Genomic DNA, 26,541 nt, shown 5'->3' with positions numbered 1-26,541 from the left:
GCTGGATAGAGCAATCTGGGATGTAGGTCCTTGTCTTTCATGACTTGGAATATTTCTTTCCAGCCCCTTCTTGCCTGTAAGGTCTCTTTGGAGAAATCAGCTGACAGTCTGATGGGAACTCCTTTGTAGGTTACTGTCCCCTTATCTCTTGCTGCTTCTAGGATTCTCTCCTTCGTTTTTACCTTGGCTAATGTAATTATGATGTGCCTTGGTGTGTTTCTTCTTGGGTCCAACTTCTTTGGGGCTCTCTGCGCTCCTTGGATTTCTTGGAAGACTGTTCCCTTTGCCAGTTTGGGGAAGTTCTCCTTTATTATTTGTTCAAATAACTTTTCCACTTGTTGGTCTTCCCCTTCTGGTACCCCTATAATTCGGATGTTGGAACGTTTAAAGGTGTCCTCGATGGTCTTAAGCTTTTCTTCGATTTTTTGAATTCTTATTTCATCATGCTCTCCTGCTTGGTTGATTCTATCTTCCTTCTGGTCCACTGTGTTGTTTTGAGATTCAGATTCCTTCCTTTCACAATTGGCTCTTCTCCGTGTGTCTTCCTGCATCCCTTTTATGGTAATCTGCATTTTTTCATGTAATTTGGATCCAAAATTCACCAGTTCCGTGAGCTTCCTGATCACCAGTGTTTTGAACTGTGCATCTGATAGATTGGCTATTTCTTGGTCACTCAAAAGGATGAGTCCTGGGGGTCTGATCTGTTCTGCTGGAAACATATCTTACGTCTTTCCCCGTCTCTCCTATTATTTTACTTATTTATTTATTTTTTCTCCGGTCTGGTCGCTCCTGTTACGGTGGGGGGCGGAGCCTTAGGTGTTCACCGGTGCTGGGCACCCCAGTCGCTAGCTTGTGACGTTATATGTGGGGGCAGGGGCGGGAGCGGGGACAGGAGGGATCAATGGCGACCCTTCCGTTCTCCTGGAGTCAGACACTTCCCTGGGCTTCTGGGCTGTGAGCTCTGCCCTGATCCCCAGTCGCTGCCCCACTGATTCCCCCAGCCGCTGCTTGCGTACTCAGGGATCACCACTACACCGCTGCGCTCCCGCGTCCCGGATTGCTGTCGCGCCGATTCTGCGCCAAATTTCCCCCGACCCACACGCGCCTGCGACCCGCGCCAGCCCCATGCCTGCTCGCTCGGCTCGTAGTCCCCTACCAGTCTGGATGTACAGGTCTACTTCAACTTCTAGGCTGTCCGACTTCCATTTAGATAAATCCTCTGACAGTTCTGATATTATGACTGCAAATCATTGTTGTAAATTATTGTGGTTCTGTTCTTGGTTGTGCGAGGAGGTGCGGTGCGTCCACCTATTCCTCCATCTTGCCGGAAGTCAGAGAGCTAACCAGAAACTTCTTTTTTTTTTTTAAAGCAGTATTTTTTAAAAGATTTTATTTATTTATTTTTAGAGAGGGAAGGGAGGCAGAAAGAGAGAGAAACATCAATGTGTGGTTGCTGGGGGCCGTGGCCTGCAACCCAGGCATGTGCCCTGGCTGGGAATCAAACTTGCGATGCTTTGGTTTGCAGCCCGTGCTCAATCCACTGAGCTATGCCAGCCACAGGCTTTTATGGAGGTTTCACGATGAGCTAAGTGCTCTACATAGACTGTTCATTCCATCTAATCCTCATCACAGTCCGGGCACGGGGTTTTAGTAACCCCACTTGATAGATGATGAAGAAAGTAAAGGGTTCCTAAATTTAAGTACGTTGCCCAAGATCGTTCGCCTAGCAAGCAGCAGACGCTGCCCGAAGCCTCAGCTGTCCCTCTGCGCCCTGCTTCTCAAACCGTGGTCCCCCCACAACAGCATCGGCCTTATTTGGGGAACTGTTAGAAAGGCAAGTTCTTGAGCTGTCCCAGATCTCCAGAATCAGACATTCAGGGAGTGGAGCCCAGAAGTCTGTGTTTTTTTTGTTTTGTTTTGTTTGTTTGCTTTTTAAGATTTATTTATTTATTTATTTTTAGAGAGGGAAGGGAGGGAGATAGAGAGAGAGAGAGAGAGAGAGAGAGAGAAACATCAATGTGCGGTTGCTGGGGGTTATAGCCTGCAACCCAGGCATGTGCCCTGACGGGGAATCGAACCTGGGACACTTTGGTTCCCAGCCTGCGCTCAATCCACTGAGCTACGCCAACCAGAGCTGTTTGTTTTGTTTTAATCATCCCTCTGGGACCGGGTGTCAAACTCATTTTCACTGTGGGCCACATCAGCTTTCCGGTTGCCTTCCAAGGGCCGAACATAATTTTAGGACTGTATAAATGTAACTACTCCTTAACAGTTAAGTGAGAGCTCAGTGCTGCTGCTGGGCAGAAACAAGGGGCTGGGCTGGATAAAACAAAGTGGGAGGCCGGATTCAGTCCTCGGGCCTTGTGTTTGCCACCTGTGCTCTGGGAGATTCTGATGCATGCTACAGTTGGAGAATAGGCTTTGTAGGCACGAAGTCTTCCCAGCTGTGATTAGGGAACCGGGAAGCCTGGCTGGGAAATGGCTCCCGGAACTAGGGGCTTCGAGGCTGGGACCTGCGGCTTCCTGCCTCTCAGAGGGAGGCCTGAGAAGTGCCAGGCTTCCGGAGGCCCTCAGGATCTCCAGGGGCTGGCAGTTGGTGTATCTCTGAGTTCCTCTAACCGGCTAGCGTCTGAGCTCACCCTCCAGTTCCTGCCCCTGCCCCATGCAAAACCACTCACGTTCCTGGTGGCCAGGGAGGGCATCGTGGGTGATTGCCTGAGGCCCAGCTGGGTGCCAGCCAAACCACACTGCCTGACACTCCGAAGGCAGCCCTGTGTGTCTGTGGGTTCCAGCCTGTACCTAGGGTGACGCTGGCGCCGAGATACGAATTTGTGCTGGAGTCCTGCTGCTGCCTTAACAAGTGATCACACACCTAGTGGAGTTCATTTATGTTAAGCGCTGTTTTAAGCCTGAAAATGTAATATATATTTGTGCCTTTCAAATACGTCCAGGTGCCAATGTGTTTAATCCTTTGCTCGCGAACCTCCTTTAATTAAGGTGGCCTCCTGGCGTTTCATTTTCCAAATAAATGGGCGCTGAAAGTAAAAGTCATATTGTGTGAGCGTCTGCGAGGTTAATACATGTTGCGTAGGTATAACACCCTCCCCTTCACAATGGAGCGCTCCTTGTCGAGAAAGTTGGGAATCGCTCTTAGCGAACCACGACCGAATTTCTATGGCGTTCCCTCCTCTCTTTCCAGCTTCTCTCGGGCCATTCTGGCTGCTTCTGCTCATCTTTCCCTCCACGCGCCCCTGTGCAGGGCCACCAGAAAGAGACTCGATGGAAAGTTGGGAGGAAGAAGAATATCGGTTGCACTGGAGGGGTGGATCTCGCCCCCAGCATTGCTGAGAGACCAACGCCCCCAGGGAGGATGGTGGTGTGAACGCAGCCGTTTGCAAAGGGTCCATAGGCGCTGCATCAGGAAGCCGGTCAGAAATGCAAATTAGCCCCCCTCCCGGACCCGCTGATTGGCGGAGGCGCCCACCAATCATTGCAGCCGCACCGACGGTTTGGCCTGAACTTCTGGTGACAGCCAAGGCGACCAGAGACGCCGGCGGGACAGCGGGCCCTTCGCTCCGCCTCCCCGCGGGGCGGGGCGTGAGACCCGCGCACCGGCGCCCGCGCTTCCTCTCCGGACACTTGGAAGGGGAAGCGGTGGCATCTGAGTATTCGCGGCACAGTCAGCCTGCACCGAGGCTGGGCTGCGTAGTGAGCGAGCCGCCGAGGGTCGGGAGCGGCTGCCGGCTGGAGCTGGGCTGTGACTCAGCAGAAGCTGCGAAGCGAAGCTAAAAAAAGGCGTCGAGGAGAGTGAGGGAGGCGAAGCCGTGGGCAGGGAAGGACCACGTGCAGAAAGGCAGGGCCCGCGAGGTGGCAGGTGGCGGCGAGCCCGGAGCCCAGGGCAGGCCCGGTGCACCTGCTGCGGAGGTCCTGGAGCTGCCGCAGACTCTCAGGCTCTGTCCTCTTCTCGGAAGCGGTCCCGTCCCTTCCGAAACAGGAGCAGTCAGTCCCTTTTCTGCAGCCCCGGGGCTGCCTGTGTGTCCTTAACACGTGTCTCTTCTTTGCATTTTCTTCAAGGATCCTCCTGACCGTTTTCTTGGCACTTTCAAGGAGGGAGAGAAGACCAAGCCATTCGAACAAGAAGAAAAAGGCGAACGAAAATGAACTGCTACCTTGACTTTGCAGCACAAATTAGCAAAACGAAAACACCTAAATTAATGGGCTTCCCAATCAGGGCACCTCATAGCATAATGGCTCTCCTCTTGGGACTTCTTCCTTCTCCTGTCTAAATGTACAGGGGAAAGTATCCTGGAAAGAAAGAAAGAGAGAAAGAGAGAGAGAAAGAAAGAGAGAAAGAGAAAGAAAAAGAAAGAAGGGAGGGAGGGGGAAGGAGGGAAGAAGGAAAGAAAGAAAGAAGGAAAGAAAGAAAGAGGGAAGGAAGGAAGGAAGGAAGGAAAGAAAGAAGGAAAGAAGAAAGAAGGAAAGAAAGAAAGAGGGAGGCAGGGAGGGAGGAAGAAAGAAAGAAAGGAAGAAAGAGAGAGAAAGAGAAAAAGAAAACCTTGGAATGCTCCTTTTATGTATTAAATAGGTAGGTGATCATTGTAATAATCATAACTAATCATTTAGAGCTATTCCTATGTCCCAAGCAGTGTTCAAAGTATTTCACATTTTTAAAATTATTTCATGTCAGTCCCACAAGGGCTAGAATTTTCAGCTGCTCTGTTCCCCGCTGTATCCTGGGAATCACACCTGGAATCATGCTCGGCCACTACTCGGCACTCAATCAGCACGTGATGAATGAATCCAAGTGGATCCTCAGGGGCCCTTGAGCAGAGGTGCAATTCCGTCCCTGGCGCAAGCACTCCCTGTGTAAAGGCGGAGAGTCACATCCTGACATCTTTCCGAGCCTCATTCACACTGTCAGGCGGCAGGCTTCTGCAGGGACAGAGACCTTGACCTCCAGGGGCAGCCAGTCCTACAAATGTTTGGAGCTCTGTTATTTGAGAAATGTTGAAGTTCAGATTTCACCTTCTTCTCACAGTCTGAAGGTTTTTATTCTTTTGATGATGCGTCATTCATTCATTCATTCAGCAAATATTTACTGAACACTTAAGCATACACCGCGTTGTTCTAGGCTCGGAGGATATACGATCAAATGCAAAAATGCTGTACCTGCCCACGCAGAGGGAGATAAACCAACCACATCATTTCTGGTAGAGACAAGTGCGTGAAGACAGTAAAAGAGGCGATGGGACAGAACATAATGGGAAAACGTGCATCACTTTATATGTGGGGACGGGGAGGCTGAGGAGGTAACCTTGGTGCCGAGGCCTGAGGTGACAGGAAAGAGCCAGTGCTGAGAAGGGTGGAGTGTCGCAGGTGGGAGGAGCAGCAGGTGCCAAGGTCCTGGGGTGCGACCGTGCGTGCTGTATTCCAGGAGCAGCAAGAAGGATACCGGGGCTGGTCATGGGGAGCAGAGGACAATAACGGGAGATGACATGAGAGGTGGGGGGCTAGATCACGTAGGGCCTTGTTGGTCACAGTAGCAGCCAGGAGGTGTGTGCCCAGATGTCCCCTGAAAGTGAACCTCCCATAAGAACTACGCGGTTAGGTGGCAGCCCCTAGCAGGACCTCCTGGGGGATCAGCCAGTGTGCAAAAGGAGGACCCCGCCTTCCTGGGCAGCCCCAGCCAATGACTGAACAGGGTGGGGAGACTCAGGCTGGAGCAATTGGCTCAATGCGCGGCTGCGCTGAGGAGTGATCTTTGCTGTCGAGACTCCCATTGGACCGGCCTGGGCAGCACTGCGTCGGTTCTCCGGAGAGCCAGAACTCGTAACAGGAGGTGGATCTATATACGTGTATATCTATGCATCTATTCCTACGAACAGACAGGTATAGGTGAATAAATAAAGAAGCGTTATTCTGAGGCACTGGCTCACGTGATTATGGAATCTGAAATGGCTCCCTACCTGCCACCGGCTAGCGGGAGATCCAGCAAAGCCACCGGTGTAGAGTCTGGGCTGGTCCCCAGGCCTTTCTCCACCTTTCCTTTCCACTCAGCCCCTCCACGACTGGGTGAGGCCCAGCCACGTGGGGGAGGGCCATCTACTTTACTCAGTCCGCCAATAGGAATGCTAGTCTCTTCCAGAAACACCTGCTCAATAATGTTTAACCAGGTCCCCAGGCACTTGATGGCCCTGTCAAGTGACCATGAAATGAACCATCACAAGCACTGGTGTCCAAGGCATTTCCGTCCCCATGCGCCTTCCTTTCCCAGGTGTCAGGCCCTCGCGGCCGCCTGGAGGCTGCGACGGCCGTAGACTTCCAGTCCGGCGCCCCTGCAGTTCTCACAGGTGTTGCCGCCAACGACGCTTGCATTTCTAATTACACGTGGCTTCTGGCTCCGAGGGGAGCCACCCTGGCAGGGGTCCTGGGAGGGGTCTGAGCAAGTGGGTGACAGCATGGGGGCTGGGGACTGGGTTAGGGATGGCGTTGTCTAAGCAGAGATGTCTGTACCGCATTGTGTCCCCATGAAGGAGGAACAAATGGGTTCAGGAATCAAGGGGCAGAGGTAGAAGTGTCCCACGTATTATCACCCCTAATGGCCCGCTGGGGGCTGTGCTCTTCCCCTTCCTGGACCCAAGGGAGGGGACTCTTTCTATGGCCACAGAAAAGGTCCCCGGGGAACTACCAGCCAGGGCTGCCGCCTAGGCACTTTGGACTCCTTGTGCTCAGCAGGCAGACAAGGAGTCTCCAACTTGGCAGGGAAATTGACCCTGGTCAGCAGGAGAAGGGTGAGGTGTGAGGCATCTTCGGTGGCACCGCCTTTCGGTGACAGCAGAAGTCACCAGATCCCACACCACCTGGCCCTGTGTCACCTGTCTCTCCTCCTTCCATTTTCTCTCTCCACCCTGCTCACTCTCCTGTAGCCACACTGGTGTTTTGGGAACACACAAGTCATCGTCAGGCATGGGGTCTTTCTTCTGGCTTTCCTTGGATAGGAGAGGTAAGAAGATCAGCAGGGGGACCTCAAATGGGAGGTGGAGCATGGGAAAAATTCTGCATTAATTGGGCCCTAATTTGTGTTGAGTTGGGTGCTGAGCTGTACCTTTCATTCCAACCACAGGCCTCCTCGCTTAGGAATTTCTCATCGATTTTTTTCCATGCACTCACTGACCCATGAGAATCTATGCAGGGGACTGAGAGAGAAGGCTGAGGCTTCCTGGAACAGTGACAGCAATGGCTAAGGACAGCAAGCATTTTTGAGGTATTGTGAAGTGCTAAGCCCTGTACAGACTTTATCTCATTTAATCCTCATGAAATCTCTAGGAAGGTGCTATTATCATCTCCACATCACACACGAAGAAATAGAGGCTCAGAAGGTGAAGTAACATGCCCAAGTCATACCTCTCGTGAGTGGCCGGATTTTAGCACAGCCCTTTCTGTATTATCTTCTCAACGATTTGCTTCCCTTTAGGGGAAAGAGATCATGATTACTGCCATTCATTCATTCACCCATTCATTCGGTCATCACACACTGAGTGTCGATCACGTCTCAGGTCTCGACCTGTTTGCTGATTCAGGGTGGACAAATGGACAGGGGCTTTGGGTTCACGGAGCTTATTGTCAAACAGGGTAGCAGGACCACACATCAGAAGAGTTCGGGTCTCGCAGGGGAGCAGACACAGCAGGTGCTGACACGGGACTTTTGCAGAAACTAACAAAGATTATCCTTGACCTAGAGCAGGGGTGTCAAACTCATTTTCACCCAAGACCACATCAGCCTCGTGGCTGCCTTCAAAGGGCCGAAGGTAATGTTAGGACTGTATAAATGTAACTGCTCCTTAACAGTTAAACGAGAGCTCGGTGCTGCTGCCGGGTGGAAACAAGGTGCCGGGCTGGATAAAACAAGGTGGAGGGCGGGATTTGGCCCTTGGGGCTTGTGTTTGCCACCTGTGCCCCAGGCCCTAGAATCTCCAGTAGATGTGTAAAACCTGGGTTAAAGCATTGACCTTTTAGCCTCATCGATTGTAAAGTGAGTAAGGTAATTACAGGTTTTTTGCCAAGCAGCTGTGATCTCAAATGAGAAAACATGTGAAAGTTTTTAGCAAACTGTGAAATAGTCGATATGGAGGAAATGTTTAAATTTTTTTCATTTTTTAAAAATTCAGGTATAATTGATTTATAATATTATATTAGACTTAGGTGTACAAAATCAGACTATATTTATTTGTATGTATTGCAAAATGATCACCACCAGATTTTTCTTTACATTAAAAATTCAAACATAAACTAGAGAAAATAGTACAATAAACACTCAAATACCCATAAACGAGCTCCAAGAATGATCAACTGATGGTCAATTGTATATCGTTTTCAGCCAATCCCCCATCTCACCCATATTTTAGGAAGAAAATCCTTGAGAGCATATATTTTTATCCATATATACTTCAATTCCTATATCTCTAAGAAAGAGATTCTTTTTAAAAAACCACAAATGACACGATCACTCTTAAAAAAATAAAAACAAAATAGACAGTAATTCCTCAATTTTATCGAATATCTTAACTTGAATCAGTGGTCACATTTCCCTGATTATCCTAAAAATGGTGAGGTCAGTAGGTTTGAATCAGTGTTTAAAAATGTTCATATGTTGCAGGTGACTGAGATGTTTTTAATCTATACATTTCTGCCTTCATCTCTTCACTGTCATCTTGCTTTCTTCCCCCTGAAGAAACTGGATTCTATAAAGCAGCAGTTCTCAGACTGCAGTGCCCACGGGTGTGATTAGAGTCACCTGGAGAACTTGATGAGGGCCCCGTCCCGGGGATTCTGATGGGGAATTGCGTTTCTAACAAGCTCCCACGGGCTCCAGCTGGTCTGGAACCACGCCTTGCAAGTCCCTGTCCTCACGTCCCCCAGTCTGGATTCCTCAAACTGTATCCCTCGGTGACACGCCCTTCAACGCGGTCATCTCCCATGCTCCTCCTGCTCAGGGAAGGTCATTTAATTGCCAACCGTACAGCGTGATGGTTACAACTCAGGGCTTGGAGTTTTATGTTAGAGACACCGAGACCCAGTGCGGCGTGGTTTAAACCTCATTTTTGATACTTCTTTGCCATGTGACCTTGGACAAGTTACTTAATTGCTCTGTGTACCCAAGATGTCAGGGTCGTTGTGGGGATTACATGCGTTTTCAAAAAGTGAAGGGCTTACTTGGTATGGTGCCTGGCACATAGCAAATGCTAAATAAAAGTGATGGCAACGTTTTCAACCAAGAAATAATCATGAGCTCATAGTCTGTGGAAAGTCAGGAGTTTGTAGAGTTTTGTCAGGTTGTTAACATGGCCAGAGCCCGGGACGAGGGCAGCCAAAAAGACGTCCCTGGGGAGAGGCAGGGAGAGGGTGAGAAAGTCACGTCCAAGGCGTGTCCACCCGCAACTCGGCCCCTTTAAGGAGGGCGGGGCCACGTGACCCATAAGGTCACATGGCCCGCGGGACAAGATGGCTGCGCCCGCGTTGGGGTCGCTGGGTGGGCGCCGCGCCGCGCTCGCGCTGCTAGTCTTGCTGCCGCAGCTCGTGCCGCGGGGCGGGGCGGCGGCGGCGGGCGAAGAGGCCGGCGCGGGCGCGGGCTCCTGCGGCTGCGGCGCCCCCCAGCGGCCCGGGGCCCCCAGCAGCTCGGCGGCGGCGGCGCACCGGTACTCGCGGGAGGCGAACGCCCCGGGCCCGAGCCCCGGGCAGCGGCCGCAAGTGCCCGCCAAGGTGCGCTCTCGGTCCCCGGGAGGCGGTGTGTGTGTGGGGGTGGGGGGCGCCCTTCGGTGCTGCAGGGCCGGCCTGGTCCGGGTGACAACCCGGAAGGCAGGTCACGGTGACAACCACACCCCCGGGCGCGCACCAGCTGATCCGGCCCGAGGACCAGTCCTCCCTCCCGGGTCCCCCGGGTCTGGGGCGCGGCGTCCTTCCGAGCGCCGGGAAGTTTGCCGGCAGGACAGTCGTGCCCCATTCTTGCCCCTTACCTTCCACCTCCTCCCCCTTCACCCTGTGCTGTGAATGAATTCTCAGACTTTCAAGTCACGTGGGCGGGGCTTTAAACCAGCGCTCCGCGTCGCTGTCACGCTCGCGTGCTTACCGGGAGCCTCTTCCAGAAGACTGCGCTTCTGGAGGGCAAGGACGTGTCGCGTGGTCCTGTGCTCCCTGGCGCTGCAGCACAGGGGCAGGGTTCCGTCCATGGCAGGCGCTTTCTCACTGTTCCTGATGGGTGACTTGCGCAGGGCCCGCACGTGTTAGGTGCTAGGAGACAGAAATGACAGTAACAGCGATTGCTTCCTTCCTGCCATCTGCCAGGTACTTCGCGCAACGGCAAGGTTGTGGAGGCAGCTTCCGGGACTGGAAAGTGGTCCTCTGACTCCCGAAGAAGGGCGCCTGCCTGTGTTTACCCAGGGCCACACCCTTTCTCCCTTCTCCATCCCACTGTTCTTTCCACTGGGCTCATTGGACTGATTTTCAGGCCTTATCTGACTGTCTCCCCTTCCTGCTACAGCAGCAGGGGCTTACTCTGAACTAACAGTTAGTAATTCAACATGCTTGTCTGTTCGTGTCTCGCCCCAGCCAGGCAGTGAGGGCGCTGGGGGCAGGACTGTATTTGTGTCTCAGGTATAGAGTGTTAGGAGGCTGGTAGCTTCTGCTTGTTCTCCGTCCCGTATATTTATTGGCCTTTTAAGTTTTCCTTCCCGTTCCTCAGAGGATGACCTGCTTTGTTAGTGTGTAGCTTTTGTGGGGTGGGGAGCCCTGGCTCCTGCCCAGTGTGTGGCCCTAATTGATTTCAGTTCCTCTCTGGCTTGCATGCTACGTAATGACTGGTTTCTCCCTCCTTAAGGAAGAAGCCCTGTGTCTGTCTGTCTGCCTTGCAGCCAACAGCGAGGTTGTCTAATTTGCAGGTGCATGTTGGTCTGCATCAAAACTTCACTCAGAACCCTCTGGCCAGCACTGAACATTGCTCATTGGAGTGCCCCATCTTCCTATCAGTTCCACGTTTATACGCTATACATCTCTCGTCTCTTTAGAGTGGTTTTGTGCCCCAGCTGGGTATCGCGTGGGTCGTCTTTGGCTACTTCTTGCGTTCAGTTTCTGTGCTCTCTGCGGGCGTCTCAAGCTGTTAGTGTAGTAGCGGTTGCCGAGAACACAGCGTGCGAGGCTTCAAGGACTTGTGACCTAACGACTGTACCTGAGGCAGCCTCGTCTTCAGGACAGGGCTCCGCAGGTGGCACTGCTTTGTCTCCGTTTCCCTCGGGTTCAGATATTCTAGTTCATGTGCAGAGGACGTGGGTCTCATTCTGACTCTTAGCCATTTTTTCTAAATTCAGAAAGTGCAGCATTGTGGGGCAGGTGCTTGGGTGTCTTGATGGCCCTTTTTTCTTTTCTTTTTTTACAGGCTTTTTTTGGAGAAGTTTTAGGTTCACAACAAAATCGAAAGGGAGGCACAGCAATTTCCCACATACACCCTGTCCCCACACATGCTCCCCTCCCCCACGGTCAGCATCCCCCACCGGAATGGTGCATGTCGCCACTGATGCACCTACGGTGACACGTCGTAATCCCCCAAGGTCCACAGTTGTCTGTGGGGTTCACTCTTGGCGTCTCACGTTCGCTGGGTTTGGGCGACGTGTCTCGGTCATCGTAGTGTCCTGCAGAGTCTCTCCATGAACCCGCCTGGTTACCCCTCCCTCTTCTGCCCACTGGCAACCAGGTGGGTCTCTCTGTTGCCATTGTTTGCCTGTTCCAGGCTGCTGTGTGATGGGGATCACAGTGTGCGGGTGTGCAGCCTTTTCACGTTGGTTTCTCTCACTCAGTAATACGCATGTAAAGTTCCTCCATGTCTTGTCAAGCCTTGTTTGTGCATTTCTTTTCAGTGCTGAAGAATAATATTCCGTTGCATCATGCAGGTTTATTCATTCCCTTACTGAAGGCATCTTGCTTCTGAGTTTTGCCAGTTATGAATAAAGCTGCTGTACACATTCGTGCGCAGGTTTCTGTGTGGACAGAAGTTTTCAGCTCCATAGGGTAAATGCCAAGGAGCCTGGTTGCTGGACCAAATGGCAGGAGCGTGCTTAATTGGCTAGGAAGCCGCTGATCCGACTCTCGAAGGGGCTGAGCGGGCTGCGTCCCGAGAGCAGGCTGTGTTCCGAGAGCCACCCGTGAGAACGCCTGGTGCATCTCACCTCGCTGCGTTGGGTGGCGTCAACGCTCCAGGTTCAGCACCGCTAGGAGGTGGGAAGTGATGCGTCATTGTTTGGATTTCTTCTTTTTTTTTTTTTTTTTTTGCTTCACATGTGATGTGGAGGTCCTTTGCCACCTGCAAGATGAGGTGTTTATTAAGGTCCTTGGCCCTTTTTAAAATTGGATCACTTTTCTTATGGTTGCGTTTTAAGAGTTCTTCGTGCATTTGGGGTAACAGCCCTTTATCGGGTGTGTCTTCTGCGAATGTTTTTTCCCCAGTCGGTGACTCGTCTCCTCACTCTCTTGTGGTCGTTTTTCAAAGAGAAGTTTTACATCCGAATGAAGTCCAGCTGAGCGATTTCCTTCAGGGGTGGTGCCTTTGATGCGTTCTCCAGAGCGGTGCCGTACCCCAAGTCTCCCAGGTTTCCTCCCGTGGTGTGTTCCGGGTCTTTGCAGCTCCGTGCTGTGCGTTCAGGTGTGTGAGTTAACCTTTGTGGAGGGCGTCAGGGCTGTGTGTAGATCCATGTTTCTGCGTGGGGGACACCCCGGCGTCCCGGCACCAGTGGTTGAAGAGACTGTCTTTGCTCCATCGCGTTACCCGTTCGCTGTTGTCCTTGTTTTGCCAAAGATCAACCGACTGTCCTTCTGCGGACCCGTTTGTGGGCCCTCAGTTCTGTTCTGTCGATCTCCGTTCTTTCTCCCACACCAGGCTGTTTTGATTACCACAGTTTTATGGTGGGTCTTGAAGCTGGGTAGCGTTGGTCCTCCGACTTTCCTGCTCTTCTTGCTCCATGCTGTGTGGGCTCTTCTGGGTCTTTGTCTCCACGTAAACTTCAGAATCAGTTTGTCGATAACCATACAGTAACTTTCTGGAATTTTGGTTGGGATCGTATTGAATTTATTTTTTCTTTGTTTTCTGTTTATTTAGTTTAATTCAAGAGATGTGTATTTGGCATAGTCCTGTGTCCTGGGCATAGAGGCAATGAAAAGACCCCTGCCCTGCCCTCTAGGCCCCCACCCTCTGGTGGACTGGTTCCCCCACTCCCCCCACCCTCGCCCCCAGCTGAGAAGGAGACGGGGTGGGCTCAAAGCAGGTGCAGGTATACGGTGTGCTCTGGCCAGCGGAGGTGAGTGTGGTTTCCGAGAGAGAGAGAGAGAGAGAGAGAGAAAGGGAGAGAAAGGGAGAGAGAGAGAGAGGGAGGGAAAGGGAGAGATTGAGAAAGGGAGAGATTTGTCACACTTTTAATGGAACACTTTTCAGGTGTGTCTCTTCGTGGTAGGCTAATTTAATGAGCTTTTGGCACGTTGAGGGACACAAGGAAATAAACAGACTGCGCTTCACCCTCAGGGGGTTCCCGGATGGACTGCAGAGTCAGGGCAGCGCCAGTTGCCTGGGAAACAGTGTAGGGATTTTCAAATTTTAATTAAGTTCCCTGTGGTTAAAAAGTATGCAGTTCCCTTTGAGAAAATGGTCCTAACAATTTCCTACACAGCTTATTTTGTGACAAGGCATCAGAATGTTTTAATCTCCATGTGTATTTCTAAACAGTTGTTCGTAGGGCCTTCGGCTCGTGATGATGCCGCTGTATATGCCGTCCCCGTGTGTTTGGCTGAGCGCCGGCCTGACTTCCTGTCCCAGGCGTCGGCACGGGACCGAACACCCCCTCTTGGTGAAACCCCTCCGCCAGGAGGAAGAACTGGCTTTGCCGCCCTGCACACTCCGTGGCGTCTGGTTAGCCTGTGCCGGCACCTGGAGTCTGTGCCATGGTGTTTGTGTGGCTGTGTGACGTCTTCTTCTGCAGCTGGGGGGCGTGTTTAGACCTGTTTTTGTCTCTGTGCCCTCCAAGTGCCTTACGCTTTTTTAGGCATGCCGTAACAATCCTTGAATGATCTACCCACTTTTCAGAGAAACCTTTGTAACCTATTCTTTTGCTGTATCTCCCCCCCCCCCCCACCAAGATTCCAGTGAGAGATGATTCCCCCTTCACTGTAGCGGCCACTGCGGCTTCCCGGGATTGGAGATCCCAGGGCTTGAGGAGAGCGTAAAACCATTCCGGTGCGACGAGAGTCCGTGCAGGCGGGGAGCGGGGAGTGGCGGAGGAGGGGAGCCTGCGTGGGCAGGTGGGCAGGTGGGCTGAGGCTCCGGGCGCGGAGACTGCTGTCTCCCGAGCCTCCAGTGTTTAGGTGCGGGTCTGAGGAGGGAAGGACGGGTCAGGGACAGGGACAGGAGCTACATGAGAGAGTCGCAGATCAACTCTCTCCATTTCTGTGCCCGGGACAGAAATCTCAGGAGCAAGTGCAAGGAAAGACAGAAGGACTTCCGCAGACACAAAGGTGGCAGCGGAGGGCACCCTGGGGGCTCTGGTTGGTGGGGTTCGGGGGTGGATCTGGCCTCAGGCAGGCACGGCTGGGGTCGGAGACTCGGTGTGCAGCCTCTCCAGCCTCCCTGGGCTCTCCTCCACGCTGGCTTTGTGTTCAGGGGAGTCCCTCCTGCTGGTGAAACAGCCGGAAGGGAGAGGGGCCCCTTCCCCCGTAGCAGGGCAGAGCTGCTGAGACCGCCCTCGATCGGGGGTGGGGGGGGGTGGGGGTGGGGGGGGGGGTGGGCCTGGCCCGTTGCAGCTGGGTGAGGAGGACGCCCTGATGGGGTGGCTGGAGCCGCCCGCTGGAGCTGAGAGCCGCAGTGGGAGACAGGGTTCCCGAGGGGCGTCAGGGGCTGTGTGAAGGAACCAGGGAGCGGGAGCCGGGTGGGGGGGAGGCACAGCGCCCACCGTGCTTGGCCGGAGCGCGCGGCCCAAACACGGCTGCAGCTGCTCCTGACGCCCCCGAGCCTCTGGCTTCAGCGGCAGAAACCGGGGCGGCAGGGGGCGGGGTCAGCTGGCTCTGGGGAGGAGAGGCCGGTCTGAGTCCGGCCCTTCAGGGCAGCCCTGGTGCGGTGGGAGAGCGTGGCCGCCTGGCGCTCCGGGTGCACCGGGAGGACGCTGTGCGTCTGCGGCACAGAGCGCTTCGTCGGCGTGCCCTGGGGATCGCAGCCGCTGGGCGCATCAGGCTATTTTTATCCGTATCCAGATATGGGTGTCTGTTCCAGAATGGGAACGCGGCCTGGTGGGGGCCGGTGGCCTCTGACGGGAGGGCGGGTGCAGGGAGGAAGAACGAGGCCAGGAGTCCACAGCGGGAGTCGTGCCGGGCTCTCCAGCACGTGGGTGCTCGCCTCGCGGGCGGGGAGGGCGGAAACAAGGTGGCCGTCCGGCTTCCTCAGGGACAGTGCGCAGGGCCACCGAGGGCTCGTCTGTGCACCCAGGGATGGACGGGTGTCCCTGGCAGGACCTGCCTGTCTGCGGTGGGAAGCTTTTTACCCCCGTCAAGCCCCCTGTGAAGCCTTCCATCATCAGATCATTTACAATGATAATCACTGTAACCGCACGGAAGCCCTGGTCCGAAGCCGTCTGTCTGTGGGCTGCCCTGCAGGCTGTGTGCAGCTCTGACCTCTGTTCTGAGGATGGGGGTCCTGGGTCTGGGGCATCTGTGGAGGTGGTGCGCAGGCCTGGTGAGCCCGGTGTGGGCCGCGCGCCGGGCCTGGCGGGCACGCCCCCTGTGCAGACCGGCTGTTGTGTCTGGGGCGGTGCTGCAGGAGAAACGGAATTTTCACATCATCATTTGGAAGCATTCAGATGATGAAGTCTTTGTTATATTCACGATCTCTCCTGGTCAGTCAACAAAGAGGGGTTTTTTGTTTTGTTTTGTTCTGTTTTTTAGTGTCTGCCATGGACTGTGTTCCGCCACAGGTGCTGAGAGAGAGCCGTGAAAGCTGCATTTCTGGTTCCCAGGGAGCCGGGGCGCTAGGGAGGGGAAAACACATTACTGAAGTACCGGGTACTTGCCGCTTGTTGGGGCAGATGGAGGGGTTTTCAGAGGAGCCCCCGTGAGGGCCCTAATACCCAGCCAGGAGGGGGTCACCGTGTTCACAGACGCTGGTGCAGAGAGACGGGGCGCAGTGGCCTTTCTTTGGGTGTGCCAGTAAGAAATCAGGGGTGACAATTGTGTTTGTCTTGCCCCGAGGGGCGGTGGGGGTGCTCGGGGCGTTTAGGTGGGACGGTACTGACGGTATGACCACAGTGACCCTTAACGTATTGTTCCTCTTGAATAGCCAGGGCATTTCCATGGCGTAGACACAAAGGCCAGTGGTGCAGACGGGGGCGTGGCGCGACGTTTCCTGCTCACCTAACACCCTCCGCCCCAACGGCGGGGCACGAGTCAGTGCTCGTGTGTCTGCCCGGGGCTGCGCCCGCAGATCTAGGCAGCGACAAAAACGCGTGGCTGTGGCTGTGCGTCCCCCTCGCGCCCTTCCCATGCGGAGAGAGTGCGCCGTGCTCTGGTCACGGAGCGCCTTGCCGTGGCGAGCTCTCTCCGTGCCAGCGTGTTGAATGCATCACTGCTTTCTCTCGTTTTCCTGCGGCGGCTTGGTCTTCTGTTTTATGGATCATGGATGGCCCACACTTTCCTTAACCAGTCCACAATCGATGAACGTTCAGGTTACTCTAATCTCTTCCTTTCTGCGACAAACAGTGCCGCTGTACCCTGCACTGGGTGCGGCAGACTGGCGTTCCAGAAAGTTCAGGAGGGCTTCTGTGTGCAGGGGGGCGGGTTGGGGGGGTGGGCGAGTGGACGAGGGTCGATGGCTCAGGAGCAGGGAGCGGGGCCGGATGGGGGGCCAGGCGACCGCGGTGTCTGGGAGCAGAGAAGAGGGAGAGGCTGGAGGGTGGACGTCTGGGAGACCCAGCAGGACGGGGTGCCCTCCGCAGTGTGGCGATTAGGGGACCGGAGCAGTCAGGCAGGACCTCTCAGGACAGGTGACAGGACACTGGTTCCCACTTGTCGATGAGCGCAGCTCCGTGCCCGTGGGAAACACAGGCACGGCACCGGGGCAGCCCCTGGCAGAGACGGCGGGAACACCGAGGGTTGTTGAAGGGACCCAAGGAACTGCAGTTAGAGTCTCGGTGAGGAATTACGGACAAGGACATAACAAGGACAAGACACGGTCCCTTAGTAAACGCTTCAGATTTTCTGTGGCATTGATTTAAGACTTTTCCGTTCTCACTGGAGGCCCACGCTCATTCAGTGGGGTTTCAAAGACACTGCGTGGGCGTTTTTACTTCTGCTCTTAGCCAGAATCCGAAGCAGCGCAGTAACTGGCGCTCACACGTGCAAAGCGGCGAGTCCTCCCTGCCCCTGCGCCCGGCCGTCGGCAGGCTGGCGGCTGTCGCCAGGCCGGCTTCCACGGCACGCTCTCATGTGTCCTGTAGAGTTTTGACCAAAGACACCCCTTTTCTAAAGAATCTCCGGCCCTGGCTGGCGTAGTTCAGTGGATTGAGTGAGGGCTGGGAACCAAAGCATCGCAGGTTCAATTCCCAGTGAAGGCATAGGCCTGGGTTGTGGGCCAGGTCCCCAGTGGGGGCCACATGAGAGGCAACCACACATGGATGTTTCTCTTTCTCTTTCTCCCTCCCTTCACCTCTCTAAAAATAAATAAATAAAATATATAAAAAAAAGAATCTGCACTTCCTTTTGTGACTGGTCCCTCACTCCCTGTGAGAGGACGTGACCCCCTGTCCAGGGCGTCCTGTGGGGGTTGGCCCCCTCCTGGGTGCTGGCCGGGTGCTGGGCGCCCCGCCCGTCCCGCGGGTCACACTGATGGCCGGACGCCTGCGTGCCCCCTCTCGCTGCAGATGGTCCCCATTCCTGCCGGCGTGTTCACCATGGGCACCGACGACCCCCAGATCCGGCAGGACGGGGAAGCGCCCGCGCGGAGAGTCACCCTGGACGCCTTTCACATGGACGCCTACGAGGTCAGCAACGCGGACTTCGAGAAGTTCGTGAACGCCACCGGCTACCTGACCGAGGTAACGGGTCGGGGGGGGGGGGGGGGTCCGCTCTGCACCACTTCCCGCCGCACGCCCACGCGTGCCGAGTCAGCGCTTTGCACGCAGGGCGTCGCTTTCGGGTCTCCCTGCCCCTCCGTGTGGCAGGCGGCTGTTCGGGTGGCAGACCCAGGCTCGGACAGGTGGCGTGCCCTGGGGCGCAGGGCTGTGGAGCGGGGCGCGGGGCCCCAGCCTGGCGGTGTGACCGGCCCGTTCCGCTCTGCTGTGCTGGGGCTCTGATGGGCCCGACGGCGCCGCTGTCAGACGCAGAGATGCGGCTTCTCATTTTTTTGCTCCAGTACCCGGGGGCGGGCAGTGCCAGCCCCCTGCGGCGGTCACTGACCCACGAGGCCCGGCTCTGGGAGGGGTGTTCGTCCTCCCGGGCACAGGACGGCGGAGGCTGCGCAGTTAGGAGAGTTCCGGCGAGGCTCTGAACCGCGCTTGTTTTGTAGGCTGCCGCTCTCCGCTTGCTGTAGGACTTGCCCGGCCCTCCGTCGGGGGCATCCCTGGCCCTCCCCTCCCCCAAACCCAAAACACCTTTTTTTTTTTAATGGAAAAAGTAGCTGAGAGGGAGTGCTGGGGGCAGACAGCCTTCAGATGGGGCCTCGTGCTGTCACATTCCTCGGGGACTCCCTACCGTGTGCGAGTGGCTGTCTTTCTGTGCCTGTTTGTCGGGCCGCAAGCAGCGATGTCCCTCTGCTTTCTGGTTCCTAAGGACGCCCTCAGGTCGAGCTCGTCTGCCGTCTGGTTGAGTCAGCACACGGCTTCTGAGGACAGAACTCAGACCAGGGTCCCCGGGAAGACTGGGTACACGGAGCGCAGGGCCCCCAGGGACGGGGGCGGGGAAAGCGCACCCGGCTCTGCTGCCCTCTGACTGCGGTTCCGTGCTCCCGCGGCGAGGCAGGCAGGCAGCCACGGCAGCAACGGGACCCGGGTCTCGTCACGGTGGAGCCAGGCACTCTGCCTCGCTGCTGCAGCTGCTGCTGCTGCTGCAGACGCCGAGACCCGCCCACCTTGGCAGTGAGGAGGAGCCGGAGGCCTGCGCTAGTGGTCGGTCGGGTGTTGCTGGAGAGCGTGTGCACGCCGCTCCGGCTCACTTGGGTTTGACGTTTCCACGTTGCAGCCGCACTGATTTCGTTTCACTCTGGGAAGGCGGCCCTCTCCGCGGTGCCGTTCTGCCGGGGGTCCAGGGCACAGGGACGGCAGGAGCCCCGTGCTGGGTGCTGTGCGCCCTCTGTGCGCCACCTCACGGCTCCTCTGTCCCTCCGCCGCCCTCTGCGCCACACTGCTCTTGCTCCCTTGATGCCCCCTTCTTGGGACGTCCCGGCCCCTGCTGGTCCCTCGTCGTTGCACAGCTGGACCCCTCTGTGTGTCATCTCGGCTCCAGTGTCCCTGTCGCTCAGAGGCATCTTCTGCTCGCGCCACCCGAGGGCCCTTTTCTCCGCACTCTGTGCCTTACGGGGTCAGGTGAAGGGGTAATGTTTGTCTTTGTGTGCGTTGGTCTTTGTGCGCCCGTGTGAGCGCTGTGAGGGCAGGGACCGTGTCTGTCTGGTACCGACCTTGTGTCCCCGTCATTGAGCCCGAAGCCACACGCGGTAGGACTTGGAAAGGTGGCGTTGAGGAAAGGTTCAGGCAGGCAGGCATGGTGGGCCTGGGGTCCCAGGAGGAGGAGCAAGGGGGCAGGGAAACGGTGCCCCACTCAGGAGGAGGTGTTTGGGTGCTCGTGAGGCCTGAAACGCAGGGGCCCAGGAGGCAGGCAGTGCCCTGTGGGGATGGGCCTGGCCTGGAGGCGGCGACGGGAGCCGGCGCACAGGCATTCGTTTTAGAGCCGTGAGGCGGGGAGGTTGTCCCGAGGCTCCCGTGGTGTCCCACGGCGTGGCCTCCTGGAGGTCTGCGGTGGAATCACCAGCGGGGCTGTTCTCGCATGCGGGTCCCTGGCCTCGCCCCGACCAGGGGGTGTCCGGAACCGGGGTGTGGGGGGGCAGTGATCTGTAACAAGCCGGCCAGGTCAGCTGGGTGCACCAAGCCGAGGGGCTGGGGGCAGAGCCCGGGGGGGGGCCGTGTTTGGGGGCTGGAGGGGAAGCCTGCGCATCTCGGGAGGTGAGCAGCAGAGTCAGACGTGGGGGAGTCAGCTGGGGTGCCCTGGAGAGCCAGGTCTGCGCCCCACAGAGAGCGGGGGCTGAGGGGCTGGGGGGCTGAGGGCCCGAGGCAGCGATGGCGGATGAAGATGATGGGAACCCAGGTGTCTGCCCGGGGCGCGGTGCCGGTGAGCACAGCGGACACCTCCGTGGGGCTGGGCGGGTCACTGGCAGCGGGCAGTGCGGTTTAACTCCTTCAGCTCCGGGGCCAGGACGAGGGCAGCGGTCGGTCACGGAGTCGCACACGCAGAGATGCTGCCACGTGGCAAAGTCACCGTGGTGCTCAGGGCGGGGGTGTCTCTCCTTCCTTCTCAAAAGCGACTGTTGTCCCGTCTGCAGGTGCATTGGCTAGACACGTGGACGTGGTCTCTGTTGAGTGACACTCTCCCTCCCTCTGTGGGAGCCAGATGCCTTCGAGTCTTTTCTGCATCCTCCGGGTGGTCAGCAGAGGGGCTTGGGTGTCTCTGGGCAGGAGGAGTCGCTTTGACAGCTCAGAGACAGTGGCACCCGCGGAGCACGGCCCCGCGGCCTTTTCTGGACGCTGCCCCTTTCCCTTGCAGGCTGAGAAGTTCGGTGACTCCTTTGTCTTCGAGGGCATGCTGAGCGAGCGGGTGAAGACCGGCGTCCGGCAGGCAGTAAGTGGCGCCTGCGGGCTCTGCGGGCCCTCCGCCCCCCACGGAAGGGGCCTGGGTGGGGAGCCTCAGGCTGGTGCCCCTGCCCCTCCCCCACCCGCACTGCGGATGTGCCCAGAAGGACCCGGGGCCTGGGGTGGTGGTGGGCATGCCGGGTCTGACTGGAGCGACCGCCCCGAGCACCTGAGTGACACCCCATGTGCAGAGCAGGGCCCAGCCAGGCTCTAGACAGCCCTGGGTGACTTTTGCTCATGGCCGTGTCCAGAGGGGAGGGGTCGTGTGACCCTTTTTTAACCCCTGCCCGTGAAGCCATGACATCGTCAGGTACAGGGTGGAGAGAGTGTCCTGCATGATTGTGAACTCTCTCGACACAGTGTTGTTCTTCCTGGGGAACCGACCACGGACCTGGCCCTCCCGGGGCGTGCCCGCTGTCTCAGGGGCGAGGGGCGGTCCTGGAACTGGGGTTCGATGTGTGTCCTCAAGGCCGAGTGGCAGCAGAGAGCCGCACCTTCGCCAGCTCCTGCGTGGGAGCGGGCCCTGGTGTCTGTGGAGACGGTTGGCAGGGCCGTGCACGTGTGGGTTTTCTCACGTGTCCCGGGAGGCAGACGAGACGGGACCGGGAGGGGGAGTGCGGGAGCTGGAAGACAGAGTGCTCACGAGACAGAGGCCGAGAGTGCCGGCGCGGGCGGGGCTGGTGACAGGGCGCAGCGGGTCAGCCACTCGCGGGCGAGGATGGCGATGGGGCAACAACCGTGTCCGAGGGCACAGGCTCTTTCTCTCCGGACGAACGCAGCAGAGTGTGGGGGGGGGCCGGGGGGCAGCGGCCAGGTGCACCCACACCTGCTCTCGAGTCACGCGGAGGGGAGTCTGGCCAGCCCCTCATGTGTGCTGCAGAGAAGTGTCTGAAAGTGAGCCGGGGCTCCGTGTGAGTGTCACGGTTTCGGTGACCCGCTACAGGCTCCTGTTACGCGTCCCTTCTGTGATCTGACACAGAGGTGGTTTTGAAGGGCTTTGAGGTCAGATTGGCCTCGTGCCGTTGGGTCAGTGGCTCACGACTCGGTCCCGCGTTGTCAGCGGGATGCGGGGTCTGGGCGGGGCCGGGCCCCAGCTCTGCACGTGTGAGCTCTCAGGCCCAGGCCTCCCGCCACTGAGAACCGTGGAGCACGCATGTCCGGGGCAGGGGCGGGGGCAGAGCTCCGCTGGGCTGTGCCGTGCCCCACCGGGGTGAGGATGAGCAGCTGCCGCCGGCCGGCTGACCGACCGTGGTCGGCTCCTGGCTGCACTGCAAACCCTCTCAGTGCGCTTAGAAAGGGTGGGGACAAATGAAATGGCTCTGCTGACGATGGTGGGGGGAGCTGAGGGTCCGTTTTCTCAGCGCGCTCCAAGGCCTCACGCGCCCTCAAGTACCAGGCCTGCCCTCACCCCAAGTTCCAGGGTGGGGGACGCTGGGGGCCCCGAGACGACTCACAGGGAAATGGGTGTCATTCCCCCGTCGGGTGTCTCTCAGACCCTGGTTCAGTCGTGGCAGAAGTCTCCTTGGGGCCCTAGCATGTCATCGACACCTGGAAACACGTGTCAGATTAGTCCCCTTTTTAACACGGAAAACAGGCCTCCGGGCCCCCTGCCTGCAGAAGCCAGCTGGCGTTTCACAGCGTTGTTCACTCTCCTGTAATTGTTTTAAATGTCATTATCGTATAATATTGCTTTCATGGGATTATCTTAAGTGCTTTATTATAGTGATACCATCATCAGGTTATAATTACGTTACATGATGATCACGGGAATGCTCTGTTTATGACAGTTTACACTAGTGATGTAAATCATCCTTAAAATAAACCCCTTTTGATGGTGGGACACGGCAGTCCCACCGAGCGAATGCGCAGCTCACCGAGTTGTCCTGACTCGGACCTGCTGGCCACCGTCTCCGAGGTCAGGACCGAGGTCAGGAGTCAGGGCCGCGCCCCCTGCCCCGGGTGCCCCGTCCGTGTGCCCCCGCCCTGTCCCCAGAGTAGCTTCTAAAGGAGATGCTTCCCCACGCGTCTTCCTGTGTGGGGTTGTCACCAGCGGCGAGTCCCGAGGCTTCTGCGGTCTCATCCTGCCCTCTGAAAGGGAGTGGGTGTCTCTCCAGTGTCTTACCCTGCAGGCCCCCTCCCATCACTCAGCCCTCCCCCCGTTTCCCCGCAGACGCTTTGTTTCTGGAAGACCCCGGGGCCTTGGCTGGCAGGCTCCGCTCACTGGATACTCGGCCGCCGGCCCGTCACGGCGGGGCTCGCCTGCTCCCCCTGCGTCCCTGCACGCGGGCGGCCGGACCCGAGCCGGGGCCCCCGGCAGGCCCTCACGTTGGGCAGCTCCGGCCCCAGCAGGCTCCCGGAGCCTGCCCCCCGCTTTCTGGGGTGCCACCTGTCCCTTGCGCCCAGTGCCCGGGTCCACTCACTCACTGGGGGCTGGAGATGCAGGTTGTTAGTAGTCTCTGCCCTTATTAAGAGATGAACTTTTATACAGACGTGGTTCCCTCCAGCGGCTGTCTCCTGGCCCGTGGGTGCTGTTCCGTTCCGGCAGGAAGGACGGGGTCCGGTAGAAGGAGGGCCTGCCTGGGTATGGTTGGGAGGGTGGTGATACCGGTGTGATGGCTGACAGTTTTGATGTGGACCATTCACCTAAAGTGTCCTGTGCTGTGCTTGAGTGTGATGTTGTTATGTTACAGAACGGCACACTTGTGACTTTGTAATGAAACGGGTATTATTTGTGCTGGACCCTGTGTACTCCAGCCTTTATAATAATGAGTTAGTTCCCTATACTCTCCAGAAGTGACCAATTATATATATTTAATTAGCATTTTGTAGCCCTGGCTGGTGTGGCTCAGTGGATTGAGCACCGGCCTGCAAACCAAAGGGTTGTTGGTTCGATTCCCAGTCAGGGCACACGCCTGGGTTGTGGGCCAGGTCCCCAGCAGGGGGCGTGTGAGAGGCATGCAAACACTGATGTTTCTCTCCCTCTTTCTCTCCCTTTTCCTCTCTCTAAACATAAATAAATAGAATCTTAAAAAAACAAAGATAATTGTAGGTTCACGTGCAGTTTTGAGAAACAACACAGCGACCCCACGCGCCTTCCCCCGTCGCCTCCGATGCTGACGCCCTGTGAGCTGCAGTGGTCTCCCAGCCGGCAGGGTGGCCGCTGATGGGCCACTTACCTTTGTCTGGTTTCACACGTTTTATGTGTGATTGTGTGGTCACCACATTTTTCAAAAATGTTACGAATTTATGGGTTTAAAAATACCTTATGGACTTTTGATGGTCACATTTTGCTATTTCTGGGGGACGCCTCTTCAAGTTCTCATGAGTCTTTTCCCACTTTATTTACTTACTAATGACACTCGTACACAGTTTTTCCCCACGGTCTCCCGCGGCAACCATTAGCTTGTTCTCTGCGTCTGTGGGTCTGTTTCTGCTTTGCGTATTCACTGGTTCTGTTTTCTCAGGTTCTGCATGAAAGTGGGATCGTGTGGCATTTGTCTCTCGCTGTCTGGCCTGCCTCGCTGAGCACACTGCCCGGTAGGCCGTGTGACACCGTCCTGTCCGTGCGGTTGCAGATGGCCAGATTGCTGCTTCGCCGTGCCGGTGTGTACCCGGCTTCTGCCTCTGGCCGTCTGTGGGCGGGAGCCTGGGCCGCACCCCAGCCTTGGCGGCTGCAGACCACGCTGCCGTGAGCACGGGGGTGCGCACGTGTGTTCGAATGAGCGTTTGGGTTTCTTTGGACACACGCCCAGAAGTGGCATCGCTGGCTCATGAGGCAGCTCTGTTTCTGATGTTCTCGGGGACCTGCACCCCATCTTCTGCGGGGGCTGCAGCAGTTCACACCCCACGGTGCCCTCCCCGCCCGCGCCCTCGCCAGCGCTCGCTGATCGTGGATGTTGAGGACAGACGTTCTGCAGGTGTGAGCTGGGTCTGCGCTTACACTGCGCACACAGCTCACTGCAGAGTAACACTGTAGCACCTCAAGGAAGTCTAGACGCCTTGCAGCCACCTGTGGGCTCCCCCCCCCCCCCCCCGCCCCACGGTGTTAGTTACAGTTGTTGCGGATGGTGGGTCTGCAGACACCGCAAAGGTCCCGGACGGCGTTGTTTGTTTTGCTCGTCTCCTTCATGCTTGCTTTATTTGTGATTTAAAGATGAAAACTGTTTCCTTACACTCACCGGCGCCATGGCTGTTGCTGTCGGTTCCCCAGGTCCCAGGCTGCCCTCCGGCATCTTTCTGTTCCGCCCTCGACACCTGTCACCTCATGATCACTTCCTGAGGATTTGTCCAAAAATGGAAGGACGCCGGGGGGTGTCACCTGCTGGAGCGTTCAGTTGTTGCAGCTGCAGGGCTCAGACCCGGCGTGACCCGCCGGTGTTGGGAAGCAGCCCTCCCCTGGCACGAACGCACTGGCCAGCATCGGGGCTCGGGTGGGGGGAGTGAGCGAGCGACTGGGGAGGGCCGTCCGGGCTGGCTGATGGGATCGGACAAGAAGAGCACGGTAACAGCTCCTATCTTGAGTCTGCGTCTGAAAGGAGCCATTGTCCGCCTGGCTCCGGAGCCGGCATGTGGCGCGGGCCCAGGAAGCCAGAGCGCGATAACCCCAGATGGCGGGTGAGAAGCCAGGAGGCCGGCAGAGCAGGGCCTGCCTGTCCCCGCCTGCTCCCGGTGAGCACGTGCAGCCCGCACCGGCCCCGAGGCTCAGATCCGTACGATCTGCCCGGGCGGCCTCGAGTTCCTTCCCACGTCCCGGGTCTTCTGAGGTTTGACTCGGGGGAGAAATAACAGTGACTCCAACGCCCCTCCCTCCAGATGCCGGTGTGGGCGTCATGAACCTCTGCAGGGGGCAGAGGTAGATTGTGGAGTCGGGGTCATGCCAGGGGGTAGCCAGCTGCAGGGGAACTCATGCAAAGACGATAATTTGGGAGGGCGGGCCTTTTCACCTGGTACGGAGCCCACCTCTCACAGAAGAGGCAGCCGCTGCCCTGCAGGGTGGGGTGCACCTCAGCGCCAGGTGGGGTGGAGGGGACACCTTTGCTCCCTGGGTACCTGCCCCCCCACAGAGCTGTGGGAAACCCGCCAGCCAGGCTGACTCTCTCTGCAATGGGGACCCTCCTCTGAGACCCTGTTGAAGTACAGTTTGTCCAGAATAGGGTCCCCAGGGTGGGAAGGGGCCGGGACACGTGGAGACCTTGGGGACAGGCGCTCGACTCCTTTCACAGATGCGTCTCCAGGGTGTGCTTTGGGCGGTAGCAGTCTGGGTGCCGCGGATGCAGCGGGGACCTGGGTGTGCGTCCCACCCCTCCCAGGGGTTTATTTTCCAGCGCTCGGAGGCCCCGGCTGGGTGGGCTTCTGTCCATCTGCCACTCACCCGAGAGTGAAGCAAAGCCCAGGAACAGGGTGGAAAGTGCGCAGGGGGTGCTGGGCTGGGGGTCTTTTTGCTCTTTTATTGGTGGGGTCTGGGTGACTTCTCTGAGGAAGTGACCCTGAGCTGGAGCCTAATGGAGCGGTAGGAGCCAGTGTGACCCGTGATGAGGGAGTGAGGACTGGGGGTTTGTGGGGTCGGGGCTGGAGCAGCAGGTGGCAGGCGGGGGACACAGGGCTCTGCAGGCCGCAGGGGTTCAGGCCT

At 57.0% G+C, this 26,541-nt stretch overlaps 1 protein-coding gene across 5 annotated transcripts in view; it reads left to right on the top strand.

Moving 5' to 3' along the window:
- Positions 1-9,469: 9,469 nt before the first annotated feature.
- The window catches only part of SUMF1 (sulfatase modifying factor 1), a 39,677-nt gene continuing 22,605 nt past the window's right edge, over positions 9,470-26,541 (top strand). For 2 of the 5 annotated variants that reach the window (XM_036030249.1, XM_036030247.1), the window contains exons 1-3: positions 9,474-9,759; positions 17,937-18,110; positions 20,827-20,901. In XM_036030249.1, coding sequence (XP_035886142.1) covers positions 9,502-9,759; positions 17,937-18,110; positions 20,827-20,901 — 507 coding nt within the window. In that variant the 5' untranslated portion in view covers positions 9,474-9,501. Of the gene's footprint in view, positions 9,760-17,936; positions 18,111-20,826; positions 20,902-26,541 lie in introns of all 5 variants that reach the window. The other 3 variants (XM_036030245.1, XM_036030246.1, XM_036030248.1) reach the window with 3 other exon arrangements.

Source organism: Phyllostomus discolor, chromosome 7, assembly GCF_004126475.2.
Source record: "Phyllostomus discolor isolate MPI-MPIP mPhyDis1 chromosome 7, mPhyDis1.pri.v3, whole genome shotgun sequence".
NCBI lineage: Eukaryota > Metazoa > Chordata > Mammalia > Chiroptera > Phyllostomidae > Phyllostomus > Phyllostomus discolor.
This window is presented reverse-complemented; position numbering and strand designations above follow the sequence as displayed.